At 43.0% G+C, this 12,685-nt stretch overlaps 1 protein-coding gene across 1 annotated transcript; it reads right to left on the bottom strand.

Annotated features, from left to right (window-relative positions):
• Positions 1-2,604: 2,604 nt before the first annotated feature.
• On the bottom strand, positions 2,605-7,236 carry LOC112554378. The gene is made up of 2 exons (XM_025222135.1): positions 6,687-7,236; positions 2,605-3,434 (listed from the first exon to the last, which is right to left on the bottom strand). The coding sequence occupies exon 2, from the start codon at positions 3,418-3,420 to the stop codon at positions 2,605-2,607; it is 816 nt and encodes a 271-aa protein (XP_025077920.1). The 5' UTR covers positions 3,421-3,434; positions 6,687-7,236.
• Between the last annotated feature and the right edge of the window lie 5,449 nt (positions 7,237-12,685).

Below are 12,685 nucleotides of genomic sequence, written 5' to 3'. Positions count from 1 at the left end.
CCATGTTTTCTGTCTTTAACAATTTAAAAATTCTTACTTTCCGGCCAGAACACATTCAAGAATTTCAAAATTATGCTAATAAGCCAAACTGTTCCGACAGTGTTCAAATCCAAGAAAGAAAAAAAAAGGAAGTAAAATCCCTCCACGTCAAATGTGGCCAGAAGAGTGTTACAGGGAGAATATGTTCACCAACATGACTGTTATAACTGTCGTTTGCTGTTCATACGATTTGCACCAAAGACCTTAGTCTTAGGCTTAGTCTTCAATTACTCAGGCCCTGTTCTTTCTTGTCTCAAATTTGATCTTTGTCTAAGTAAACCTCTCAGTTTCTTTCCAGTCAAGTATACATGCGGTGCATCCTTATCCTACATTGTGACTATTGCAACTGTTTCAGTACAAATTTGTCTCACGCGTACAAATTCCATAAAATGTATCTGGTTAAAAAGTTCTTTCAGTGCAACTTTGTAGTTTGTCTGTAGCTAAGTCGTCGGGTATTTGTTTCTTTGAAGTTTTTGTTGTTTTGTTTTTCTTCCTTAAAATGTTGTCTAAATCTTTTTTAGGCATTTAAAAACAGTTTCACGCAAACAACAGAGATGCATGCAATGACGTGTCGTGGATTGGCCAGCCTAGTTAAAAAAAAAAATCACTCCTATACCCTTAAAACAGAACGTATACGAAAACACACACACATGTGCGCACATGCTCAGAGAAGGACTATTATTCCTTTCCAACAAGTGAGTAATTGTTGATGACAGTGCAGGGAAATATTTCTGAAAGGCGAGAGGAAAATCTCACGCCCCGTAAAAAGATAAAAAAGTTCTTTATCAGGCATGAAAACTCAGGTGATTGTTCGACACCCAACACAGCGCATATTTATTTATCAACGAAGACAGATTATTTCCTGATCATTCAGAATGTTTCTCAAATGATGTAACATTCTTGGTTAATGACATTTTCGTGATTGATGAATTATTATAGGTGAAACACAAACAAGCAGAAAAAAAGAGCTTTTTAGTTTTATGAGCTAAAAACAAAGATTCGAAAAAGGAAACAGTAAAATGGAAAGCACACACACATATATCTTTCACTAGTCCCTCTGTCCTACTCACAAATGTCTGCATCAAAAAGTGAGAACCTCTAGAATGCAATCGTATATTGAAACCATAGTTTGACATATATATCTATACAAGCCTTTTATACACGTCACATGTGCGAGTTAAAGATGCAGAATGTAGTCTAAGATCATCATCACACCATCACAGAAATTTAAAAGAACACACAAGCCACGTCAAGATGTCTGTAACAGGTTGAAATGCATTACGTGTTACTAGCAAGTTCCTCCGACTCGACCAGCGAGTCTTACAAGTCCTCCCTTGTCTGTCTTGCTCTGTTTATTTAAATGTTTCGGTAATTATAAAAATTGTAGACTATACTTCAGACATTCTGTTGGATGCACATCAACACAACTCCTAGCTACAGCAGGTCCGTCTCATTATTACAGACTGTACTTCGGTCTAACTTAAAAGGATTAGACACAATATATTGAAATCGAAACTAAAAATATTTTAGTTTCACATCATTCACATTCTTTTGTAATGATCCTTTCGGTAAGTGTATCAATCAGTGACTGACTGTACCCGTTTTCTGTGAGTTAAAATGAATAGTGCAGCACAACAGGTGTGCCAGATGCCATACAGCATTAGGTCAGACTTGTGGTTTTGTCAGCTCCTCCCTTCGCACGTCTTCATGTGAACTGCTTCCTTGGGAGATTGGAATTCACAAATGAAGATTCCGCTTGAAGTACAGAGGTCTTCGACATTCAAGTCATGGTGAAGGATACTGGGCGGTATTTTCAGATTATCGAGAATTATACAGAACCTTTCCAGATCTTTAGGTTCATCCGAGAGAGCCCCGGTGAATGCTGGGAAGGAAGGTGTACTCATACACTTGCCTTCCGGTGAATGCTGGGAAGGAAGGTGTACTCATACACTTGCCTCCATCGCAAGCCACGCGAAAATTAACTCCTGAAAATTAGTTTCACGCCTGCGATAGGCTGCTTGATAGTCCGTGTCGGATGTTTGTTGATCCGTGAAAAAAAATCTTTAGAATACTGGAGTTGCTGATAACAATTCCTGGTGAGATGGACTGGCAACCATTTACACTGGTTGGTGTAATTGCGCATCTTTTTTTTTTACCCACTCACACGCACATATATATATTACAAACCACACCACTGCATGCACGTGCACGCTTTCTCAAGAGCACGCGTGCTCGCACACTCACACCTGTCTTACAAATGTGATACTTCAGTTATAACACAGCTTGGTGCATCAGTATAGAGCCTTGTCTCATAAACACTGTGATTGCTCTTGCCAAGCTTCAATTAGCTTAAATGTATTGTCTTATAAGGTTTTTTATATAAAAAAATTAAGGTGGGGGGAGTGGAGAGTGGTTGTGAAAAAAAGCAAAACTTATCTCACGGTCACTGGTCCTTCTACATCCATGTCACAATATTTGTAACAGCAGACCGAGGAGGTGAAGAGGCCATGCCTGAACTCTGCTCCCAGCATCCAGATGGCGGAAAGAAAACAGACTCCGCTGTTCTCAGCACCTCACAAAAGTGGTGTATCCTGCAGTGCTCCGGCACACCAAGAACACGTCACACTCTAAATGCGAGGTCAGCTCTATCAAGAAAGGCAGGCTGAAGACGACGGAGATGAGTCCGGCGATGAACGTGTCGAACATTTCGTGGGTCAGGTACACCCCTTCGCTCCTGGCGATGATGGTGCGCACGGCAAGCCGCTCGTCCGGTTGGCGGCAGCAGTGCGCCACGACTAGAAGCACCAGCGCCACCAGCAGGAAGGTCAAAGGTGCAAACCCGAACGCGCCCAGGAGGGCCACGAGACCGGCCAGGGTCCAGTTGGCGCTGGTGCAAGACTCCGAGAAGCTGCCGCCAGACGTTATGACTCGCGCGGTGTACACTGGGATCCACGCCGCTAGTCCCAGCAACCAGGGAAGCAGGACCCCGGTCAGGACCACTCTCCTCCGCACCAGAGGGGTCACCGTGAAAAAGATGGTCACGGCGTACTCTAGGCAGATGGCCGCCAGGGTCAAGGCTGTCACAGTGGGCACGACAAACTCCTGCAGGCCGTAGGCGAAGAAGAGAAGGGGACAGCCGAAGGGCCAGGTGCCGTTGTTGAAGGCCATGCAGGTGTCCAGAGGCAGGTAAATGCTGGAGACCAGGATGTCCGCTCCTGATAGGCTGACCACCAGCTGATACTTGGCCGACTTACGCAAGCGGGGGGACTTGCAGACGACTGCGACGAGGACGGAGTTGAAGAGGATTCCCAGGATGCAGAGAACCACATTCTGACGAGCTCGGGCAGCCAGTAAATCCGTCTCCGAGGTGTCGTTCCCCATCGGAAAATTACTTCCTGGTGAAAGAAAGACAGAAAGAGTGACATGGGGGTTGAGGCAGTATTTGTAACGGCCTCAATTCAAGCGCACTCAAGATCAAGGCAAAAAATATCATGTCCGTATTATAAATATTGCTCGAATTTCGCATAAAGGCGTGTAAGCGAACAAAGAAGTCAAGAAGAGAACATGACAACGGTCGAAAAACGAGGTTTCACTCAAAACGTGACAGGTCCACATGAGTGTCACATTACGCCGTCACTGAGTCTCACTTCCTGTTGCTAGCAAATGGCATCAGGAACTGCAGTGGCAAGGAGATTGGCGGTGCAACCTTCAGCTCGTCCCCCACGGACCACGTAATAGATTTTTGAGTGCCGCCTCCCTCTTCAATCTCACACACACACACGCTCCATAAACTTCCCACTGAATGGATCATTTGAGGGATTTAAAAAACAGAAGCGAAGTGCGCATGCGTAAAAGCTTCGCAACCGGAAGTGCAGCCCGATTAGTCAGTTGATAAAACGCTTGTTGGCTGTAGAGTGATAGCCGCCTACCTGCACCGCAGCAGGGCAATGGCGAGGCAGTTTGTCGAGGTTCCGTTCCAGGTTGTACAGCAAAGCATCCTGCTGTGTTGTTTCCTCCCCAAACACATTCTAAGCATAGGACCTAAGGTACTACCTCCAGTCGCTGCCTTGAAGTTCGAAGACTCAAGTTCATGCAGCTAGGCTAGCAGTCACAGTGACTATAAAGAATGACAAACTGACATGCAGACCATACATAGACAGAGTGTGCAGTCAGGCATAAAGCGTGAACAACAGACAGGAAGGCAAAGATACAAACAGCATTCCACGCAAACAGGGGTATAAGCATATTGAGTATCTGTCAGTGCGTGTGACAACTTTTATGAAATGATTCACAAGGAAGGGGGATGCAACGTGTCACAAGTACAGCCAAGTATCGGAGCATCTTCTAGGTCGCCGCAGTTTGTGGTGTCCTTTCTCACCCACACTCCTATCTGTGTTCCTTCATGTTCTGGGATTGCTAACCGGTGTGTGTTCGTATATTATTTTGTGTTTGTTTGTACTCCATTCTGACGTCCTTATCTCCTGACCTCTTTCCCCACTGACCCTCGTCTCTTAAGAAGCGCGTCGAGCTCGCCTCCGTGTGGGGAAATGTTATATAAATGCTATTATTATTATTATTATTATTATTATTATTATTATTATTATTATTATTATTATTATTATTATTATTATTATTATTATTATTATTATTTCCCTCGTGGTGCTAGGTAACAGTTCTCTCCAGGACAGCGGAAGAAAAGAGACTTTGGATAAACAGACCGAGGGGTCGAAACGGATGCCAACTGAAACACGAGAACGTTTGCAGATCGGTGACGGGGGACAGGGTGAATAATTTATTAATTTTTACAGACACGCGGACGTACAGATCTGCAAACATTTTTGCCAGCCGAGTATGAAAGACCATGTTTGAGTGCAGGATTTACCTCGAACCTGCTGTTTATACAAAAGTGAAGAAACCCTATCGTGCGCCCATTCACCTGCGCGTAATTTAAAAGGCTCGGCGTTATCTCGCTTGGCAGTACCTGTACTTTGCTCCAGCATGACATCACAGACATTCCTTCCTCCCTAATGCAGGATTTACGCGTGTGTTTGTTGTTTTTTTTTTAAAATACGGATGTGATATACACTGACCGTAAATTTCGGAGTAAGAAACCCTTCGGCTTAAACAGCGACGCGGCTTCTTTGAGGATTTTTCATATTTTAATTAATTTTTCTGTGAGTTCAATGTTAAAAGGTGTTAACTGTTCACATTGTTTTAAAACCAAAGCCGCATACTCTTGAAGCATTCGGATTTAGCTAATGAAGCACACACCCTCATCATCCTGAAAACGAGACGAAAAACCTACGGTGCAGCTTTCAAGTTGTAGATATTTGCGGATTTATAAACTAGTGAGGGGGTTATTTATTTGTTAAATTTTGTTTAATTTTCGTGGGTGCGGCTTATATACAGGTGCGCTTTATAGACCGAAGTTTACGGTACCTGCTGTACGGCAAGTGTGACACGTACGTTTCCTCAAATACTTCCGTTGACCTCTGTCGTTAAACCTTGCTGCTGACCTCAAAAGATTGTTTAAAAAGGTCAAGGTTGTTTTAAACTAATTGGTGGAGAAGGCAAAAAAAAACCACGATGGAATAGGTGTTACAATGTTTACAGCATCTGCTTGTTTACAAAACAAGCCTCAAAATCAAGTTTTGCTATTTGTAAACAAGGAAGCTGAATTTCAAATTACTGGAGATGGATGTTTATAGAGAGAAACTCATTCTGAAATCTCACTAGTCTCTTTGGAAACTATTTGCTCAGGACAGTAGATCATGTTGCTGTTCGCCACTCGTGCGACAAGAGAATGCAGGCTGCTGACACCGGAGAATAAAGTGAGGTTGTTCGTTTATCTTTCGATGAAGACACAGCCGTCCACTGAGCCAGTCTGTGTTTGCACGGCCATCGTGTACATGTGGAGTCGTGACACATCTTGTGACAAAACCTGTAAGTGTCCCCGAAATTCGTTATTCATGTGTGTACGTGTCAGTGTGTGGGTTCCGGTAGTAACAGTAGCTGCATGTGTGTGTGTGCATGTGTGTGCATGTTTATGCATAGAGGTTTTATGTCTTGTGTGCGTGTGTCTGTGTGGTTTATAGACCCTTCTCTGTGTAAATAATAGAGCCCATAAATGTCAAGCGACCACCAGGCATTAATGGCACCAGGCCAGTTCTTAGCCCCCGCGGGGCCCGAGGCAAAGGGCATGTGCGGGGCCCTCACGCCACGATCACACGGTTTTAGTTGGGATCTAAAGTCACATATCAATCAAAAGCGCGGGGCCCCTTGAAGCGCGGGGCCCTAGGCAGATGCCTCGTCCGCCTGCCCCTAAGCACGGCCCTGAATGGCACATAAGTGCAGAAAATATGGAAGATGACAGACAGCAGTCCACCCCAAAAAAAACTTGAAAGTTCCCTCACAGCAGATGAAAAACTTTAAACTGAAACAGTCACACTCTGCTTAAACTCTCTCACACAGAGAGAGAGCTTTTTGTTAACCTATCCAGCAACAAAAGAAAGGCAAAGCAGCTGGGCCAGTAAACAGGTGGACATATATACATAAACACACACATGCAGGAGCGCGGGATACACACAAAATGTTTAGAGTCCTCGAGCAACCACCGGTCTACTACCCCCGAACTAACACAAACTCACCTGTCGAGGTCAAGACTTGGAGTACCTGTGGGTGCCTGCAGGCCGTATTACTGTATTATCGCACTTTACTGGGAGGAAGGACGTGTAGCATCGCGACCCACTGACGGTTGCAGCAGCCTCGAAGTGGAAACACAGTTGTTGCCGGTCGTGGCATCTGTGCGACCACCTTTCGATGAATTTACCGTTATAATTAGGTGCCCGGGGAAAGCTTTCCCCCCCGTGTAGGAGGTGCAGTGGGACAGACAGCCCCCTAAAGTGTGGAGGGTCGAGGAGAGGGTTAAAAATAACTCGGTATCCCCCTTGCCCCGGCACTGTATGAGACAGGGTGTTACGATATATTAGCATGGACGATACAGAATTGTAACAATACGATAATACGGCGAATCGTTATGAAATAATATACAATTACATGACCTTTTTTTAGTTTGTTTGTGAATGTCTTTCCTATCTCTCTTTCACACACACACACGCGTGCGCGCGCGCACAGAGATATATATGTAATATATATTATATAAAATCTCTCACATAAATCATTTCCTCCTCTCTCCACTCTTTCTCTTCCTTTTTTTCTTTCATCTCCCTGGACGTTTGTCGTTACTGCTAACGCGTGAAAGTTTCGGTCTTGCGTGTAGTATTTTATCATGTGTACGGTTTCTGAAATCCCGTTGCATGGTATTGATAAATAGTTTGCATCCTTACACCTCCGGAGTCACGACCTCTATTTCAATCCGGTTTCAGAGACATACAGGTCCAAAAAAAAAAAATACATTTTGGAGTTACTTCCCTTAACTGTCGCGAGCAGGGAAGACTGTGTGAGGCGTGAGAGAAAGAGAAAGTGGGTCGTGGTGAAGACACGTTTGACGAGACACGATGTTCTCGGCCACCTGCTTCTTTCAATGCACTCGGAAACTTTCGTGTTCGACGCCATTGTTTCACAAACAGAACTTCCTTAAAGTCATGTTTACACACACTAATACAGGATGTTTGAGGAAAGTAAAAATATAATTTACATAGGTTCGCGAGGTACACAAACCAGACACTGGCCCCTATACAAAGCCGATCTTTCGGATCGTTTCCCGTCAATCCTTTCGTCTCACCCGCTGCTTGCAGTGAGTAGTTTGTGCCAAGTCTCAGCAGTTGCAGGAGTGGTTGGCATCGTCTTAGAACACCCACAGATATGGCAGGAAGTTATCACCGTGGGTGAACCTCCATCTCAGTCCCCAAATCCCTTTACGCTAATGCTTTCCCTTTCTGTTTTAAGTATTTTGAAACACAAAGGTGTCTGTGCTTATATGACTACTTACATAGCAGTATTTAAACCAAAACCGTTTTATTCTTCCACATTCTTTCTGTCACCAACACGGAGAACCCTTTTGCATGACTGAGTATATTTAAAAGTATTGCAAACATGTCCTAATAATGACCCTAGTGGCCCAAACTTATATATACATGTACACTTGTCAAATTATTTAGACCTGTGCCAAATGTCTTTAATGGAAGATATTAGGACATAACACACTGTAACAGATTGTTGTTTTGGTAGCAAAAGAATGTTTGGTTTAGAGTGTTGTGGCTTCCTAATGGCCACCCCACTGTTCCCTGTGCCTACTATGGCTAGACAGAAATAATAGGCCGGGCTAAGCGAAGGGAGCAATTAGTTCGTAATTAGTTGTGAGTCCAAAAACAAGTAATTACAATGTGTACTTTACCGAAAAGGACTAATTAATCTTCATAATTCACAGGCACGGTCTAACTACGCAGTTAGCCCAGAAAGTTCTAAAAATCCTTTCTGACAGACATAAATAATTTACGTGAAATTTAGAAAAGCTTTACTAAACTGTAAAATGATTCATTCGTCTTGGAGAGGTTGTTATCGTCATTTCCCTGTAAACAATCTTGCTTTACAACTTGAGGGCTTGGTGTGTAATAAACATTACTGTGATATAATGTTATCAGTGTACATTTCTATGACACGTAGTATCTTAGTGGAAGATCTGTATGAATACGTGGATTAACTAAAATACAGAGCAAGAAATTACACTTCACAATCGTGTACATTACAATTTCAATATTCATCAACTAATCATCTCAATATTTATTTCCTATTTTGTGTAAGAAACCCGACAGCCGGCCCTGCAAACTGACACTGTCCCGAGACGGGATCTGAACCCAGGGCTTCTCACTAGTAGTGACAAGAGAGTGTTTTCACCACCACACTTCTGGTCAGATTTATAATGGTTCAACATTTATTCCAGACTCTGACACGTGACTACAGGTCATTTACCAGACGTTCCGCCTGCTTTCTGTCAGTTTCCAGAATATCGAGCTATCAATAATTGCACTCAGTCAGTTGATCGCAGAATAAAATAAGTTGTGCCAGTGTGATTCACCAGCTGTTATTCACCGTGTGCGTTTAAGTTACGAAAGTCAAACTGAAACCATTAAGTCAGGAAAATTAAATAATCATTAACATCGATGAATCTAGCCTCATAAAAAAGGTGTTTTATGAACTGACTACTGTCAGCCCGTCTGGTCTGCTAAATTTTGTGATTAAATCATCAGTCACAGCCACCATTTTAATCTTTAAATTATCTTCACTATTTGTCGGGAAGACAAAATCTTTTGAGGAAGTCAGTGTACTTTTCCTTCTGCTCCTCTTTAAGCCTCTAAATGGAGATAATGGTGCACCGTGTCAATGGTGCTTTATTTATTCTTCGAAATTCTTCTGCTTCAGACCTTGTAGCATGTCCTAGATGCAATCACAGGTTTCAACTATTCAAATGGCAGGTTGGTTTGTTTTTATTTTGTTTGTTTTTTTACATAAACTGTACAAGCTTAAACACACACTTCTAATCTGTATTAGAAGTCTGACAGCAGCTCTCTTATCAGTTTGTGCGATTCGAATGGAGAAGATTGCCATGAGTTGCTTGAAATAGAACGGATTAATTAAATTAGAATGATGCTTCAGGGGATTCTCTACTAGCAACATCGGATGTTCTAGAGTTAACTAACTGAACACAGTGATCACTCACCTGAAATCTCCGCAGGAATTAAAAGCTGAACAGGTGCAAAGAAGACCCTCGTCATGAAATAATTGTAAATAAATATGTTTTATGCAGCAAAACACGGCAAGGGTGCGAAAGATGCCGCTGCTGAGAAAGTTCTCTTCAGTAGCGATTTATTCTGGCCAGTACTCAAATATTAGAACCACCCTGTTACCTTTAAGCTCAGCTCGTTAGATAATAAATAAAGTTGGGCGATAGTAAACAAGTCAATACCCGAGACTGCACAGGTGATGTTTGTTTTGCGGAGTGGGAAGCTGCTGGGTTTCTCTCCAGCAGGTAGACTTGGCCGGGTGCTGCAGCACTCAGTCATCGCGAGACGCAGCCTGCTGCATGAGTCAAGGAGGATGTCCGCGTCAAGACACTGCCTTTTATCAGAGCCAAAGCCAACGGATGAAGACGCCATTTTGTTACTATAGCAACGCTTTTGATTTACGAACGTTTCTGTTCGGTCTTTCTCCAACTTGGCGCTCGACGCCTCGTCTCGGTTTCTGAGCGAATCTAGACCCTGGGTAGAAATTAGCTGTGGTGAACGGTGGAGGTTAGATGATGCACCGAAAGAAAAATTACAGAAAGAAGAAAATGTGTGAGGAAAGGGATTTTTAGTCTTGTGTTTTTCAGTGTCGATGGCTAAAGTCTAGTAATCAGTTATTCTGATAAAACTTTACACAAAAAAAATATTTTCACCGGCGATGCTATGTAACCTGTAGTGTATGAACTTTAGTTTGTTTTTGTTTTTTGTTTTTTGTTTTGTTTTGTTTTTTTAAGAACAATCGTTTGCAAATTCTGTGTAGATTTTTCGCTTTTAATACCTTTATGTTATCTGATTTATTTCTTATTGCTGCCAGACTGTGAAGCAAACATGATGGTTGTATGTTATTATTTAAGGAATAGTGAATCTCTTTGCTATGGTGAGCTGGGAAAAACATCTCGATTCAAACCGCCGTTCCGATAATTTCAGGAACAAGACGTTGAAATATGTGACTTTTTTAACTTTTGTTTATTTGTTGCTTTCGTCCATTATATTTCTTCATCTTTTTCCTTTTCGTTTTCTATTTCATTTTTTAATAACGGTATTGATAACTAAACGGTATAATTATATATAGAGAGAAAGAGAGACTATACAAGCATCTATCTGTCTCTATCCACTTCCAATCATGTATTTTCGGTATTGCCATATTGTTGGTCAATCATTCTGTCTGCTTGTTAGTACATCTGTGACTCTGTACAACGAGAAACATGCAGACATTCTTACCTCGGTTGTCGCACTGAATCAGGTTGGATCCACTGGAATGTCTTCTGCAGAAGTAAAAGTCCAAACGCTGCTCCCTGCACAAATCCTGGCACAAAAGGGAGAAAACTCTTGCTTGTTTCTATCCTCTGTGCACGAGTGATCTCCTCGGCTTCCATTCAACTCTGTGTAAACCTCCCTCGCGCCTCTCATCGATCACTCTGCCATTCAGCATGGCTATTGCTGTTGTCTTCTGGAATAAACTCTGATTCAAGAAAAAAATTGTGATGTTACTGACGAACAGCCAATCACCTTACAATCCCGATGTACTCACACATGTTGTGAGTCTTCGGTCACAAGATGGTAGACAAGCATTTGTTTCCATGGATATTTTTTTCCTTCGCAACCTTCACTCCCCTCTCTGCGGTTCTGTCTTTCCCGTGCTCTGCTGATTGCTGCTGGTTCGTCAGGAATGTTCCTTTGCCGCCGCAGGTCTCCATATGGTGTTTGCGGGCAAACTAACAAAATAGAAAAAAACTCCTCCGGGCTCAACGGTATGCGCGTGGCTAAGTACCCTCGCCGTTCCCAACCGCTTCACAGAGCCTAGATTGCCTGCTCCCTTTTCTCTCGGCATCGGCAAATCCTCTTATCTTCAAGAAGAAACTTTTTTCCCGTGGATGCTCACAGCATGATTGTGTCATCGAGTTTTAATGTTGGCCACACGGAGGATAGGTCCGTTCTTCGTGATTCGGCATTCAATTCCCAGCTCCTTTCCTCCCTCATTCCTTCTTTTAGACGAAATTGCATCAGTTTGACAATTCATACTTTAAAGTACTCGTCTTGCCTTCACACATTTTCGATCCGTTGGGTTCCATAGCCTGTGCACTATGTTATCTTGCTCGGGTCTCTTGTTTGCCTTCTGTCATTTGACAACCTCTTTAGCATCATTTTTCAGACATTTCCAATATTTATGTCCGTGCGTTCACACTATCAGCGTGTCAAACACGCAGACAGATAGCACGCTTTGCTAAAAAGAAAAGGAGGGGGACTTTATTTTCTGAGCGCAAAAAGCGACAAATCTTGTCGAGGACATAATCAGAACAGATCGCTGCCCGTGCAGCCTTGCACCAATACATAATTTTGCAGGTATTAAAGAACTCACGGATGCGCGTGCGACTCGGACTAATGGGCAGCAGCCAGCACACCACACGACACGCCATCATTGTTCTTTCCAAACAAACCATAAATCATGAAACCTAAAGCCAAAGCCGCTGGAAAGAAATATTTATCATCCCATATTAATTGTCTCGGCGCTTGATACTTCACATTCCAAATTGCACGCGCAAACACTACTCGCATGCACACACACACACTCACTCACACACAAACAAGCACGCACGCACACCTTTAACGGACCACCCAAACACATCACACCACAGATCACTACAAGCCTGCTCCCGACCCTCCCACTCACCTTAATCCCCACCTCGCCCTCTACACTCTCTCCAGCCCACGTGCAAACGATGGATGACACGGGGGCTAATGTGAGGCTTTTAGAAGCAATAACATTATATCATCGTCTAATTAACTGAGAGGTTACAGCCGGGTAATATGGCATCCGAAATCGTTTGCTGTTGGCAGATGCCCTCAAAATCAGCTTAAAATGAAAGGCAGAAAATAAGATGAACTTGTCATGCAAAGTACCT

This window comes from Pomacea canaliculata, linkage group LG13, assembly GCF_003073045.1.
Source record: "Pomacea canaliculata isolate SZHN2017 linkage group LG13, ASM307304v1, whole genome shotgun sequence".
Classification (NCBI taxonomy): domain Eukaryota; kingdom Metazoa; phylum Mollusca; class Gastropoda; order Architaenioglossa; family Ampullariidae; genus Pomacea; species Pomacea canaliculata.
Note: the sequence above shows the minus strand (reverse complement) of the source record. Positions and strands in the feature narration are given on the sequence as shown.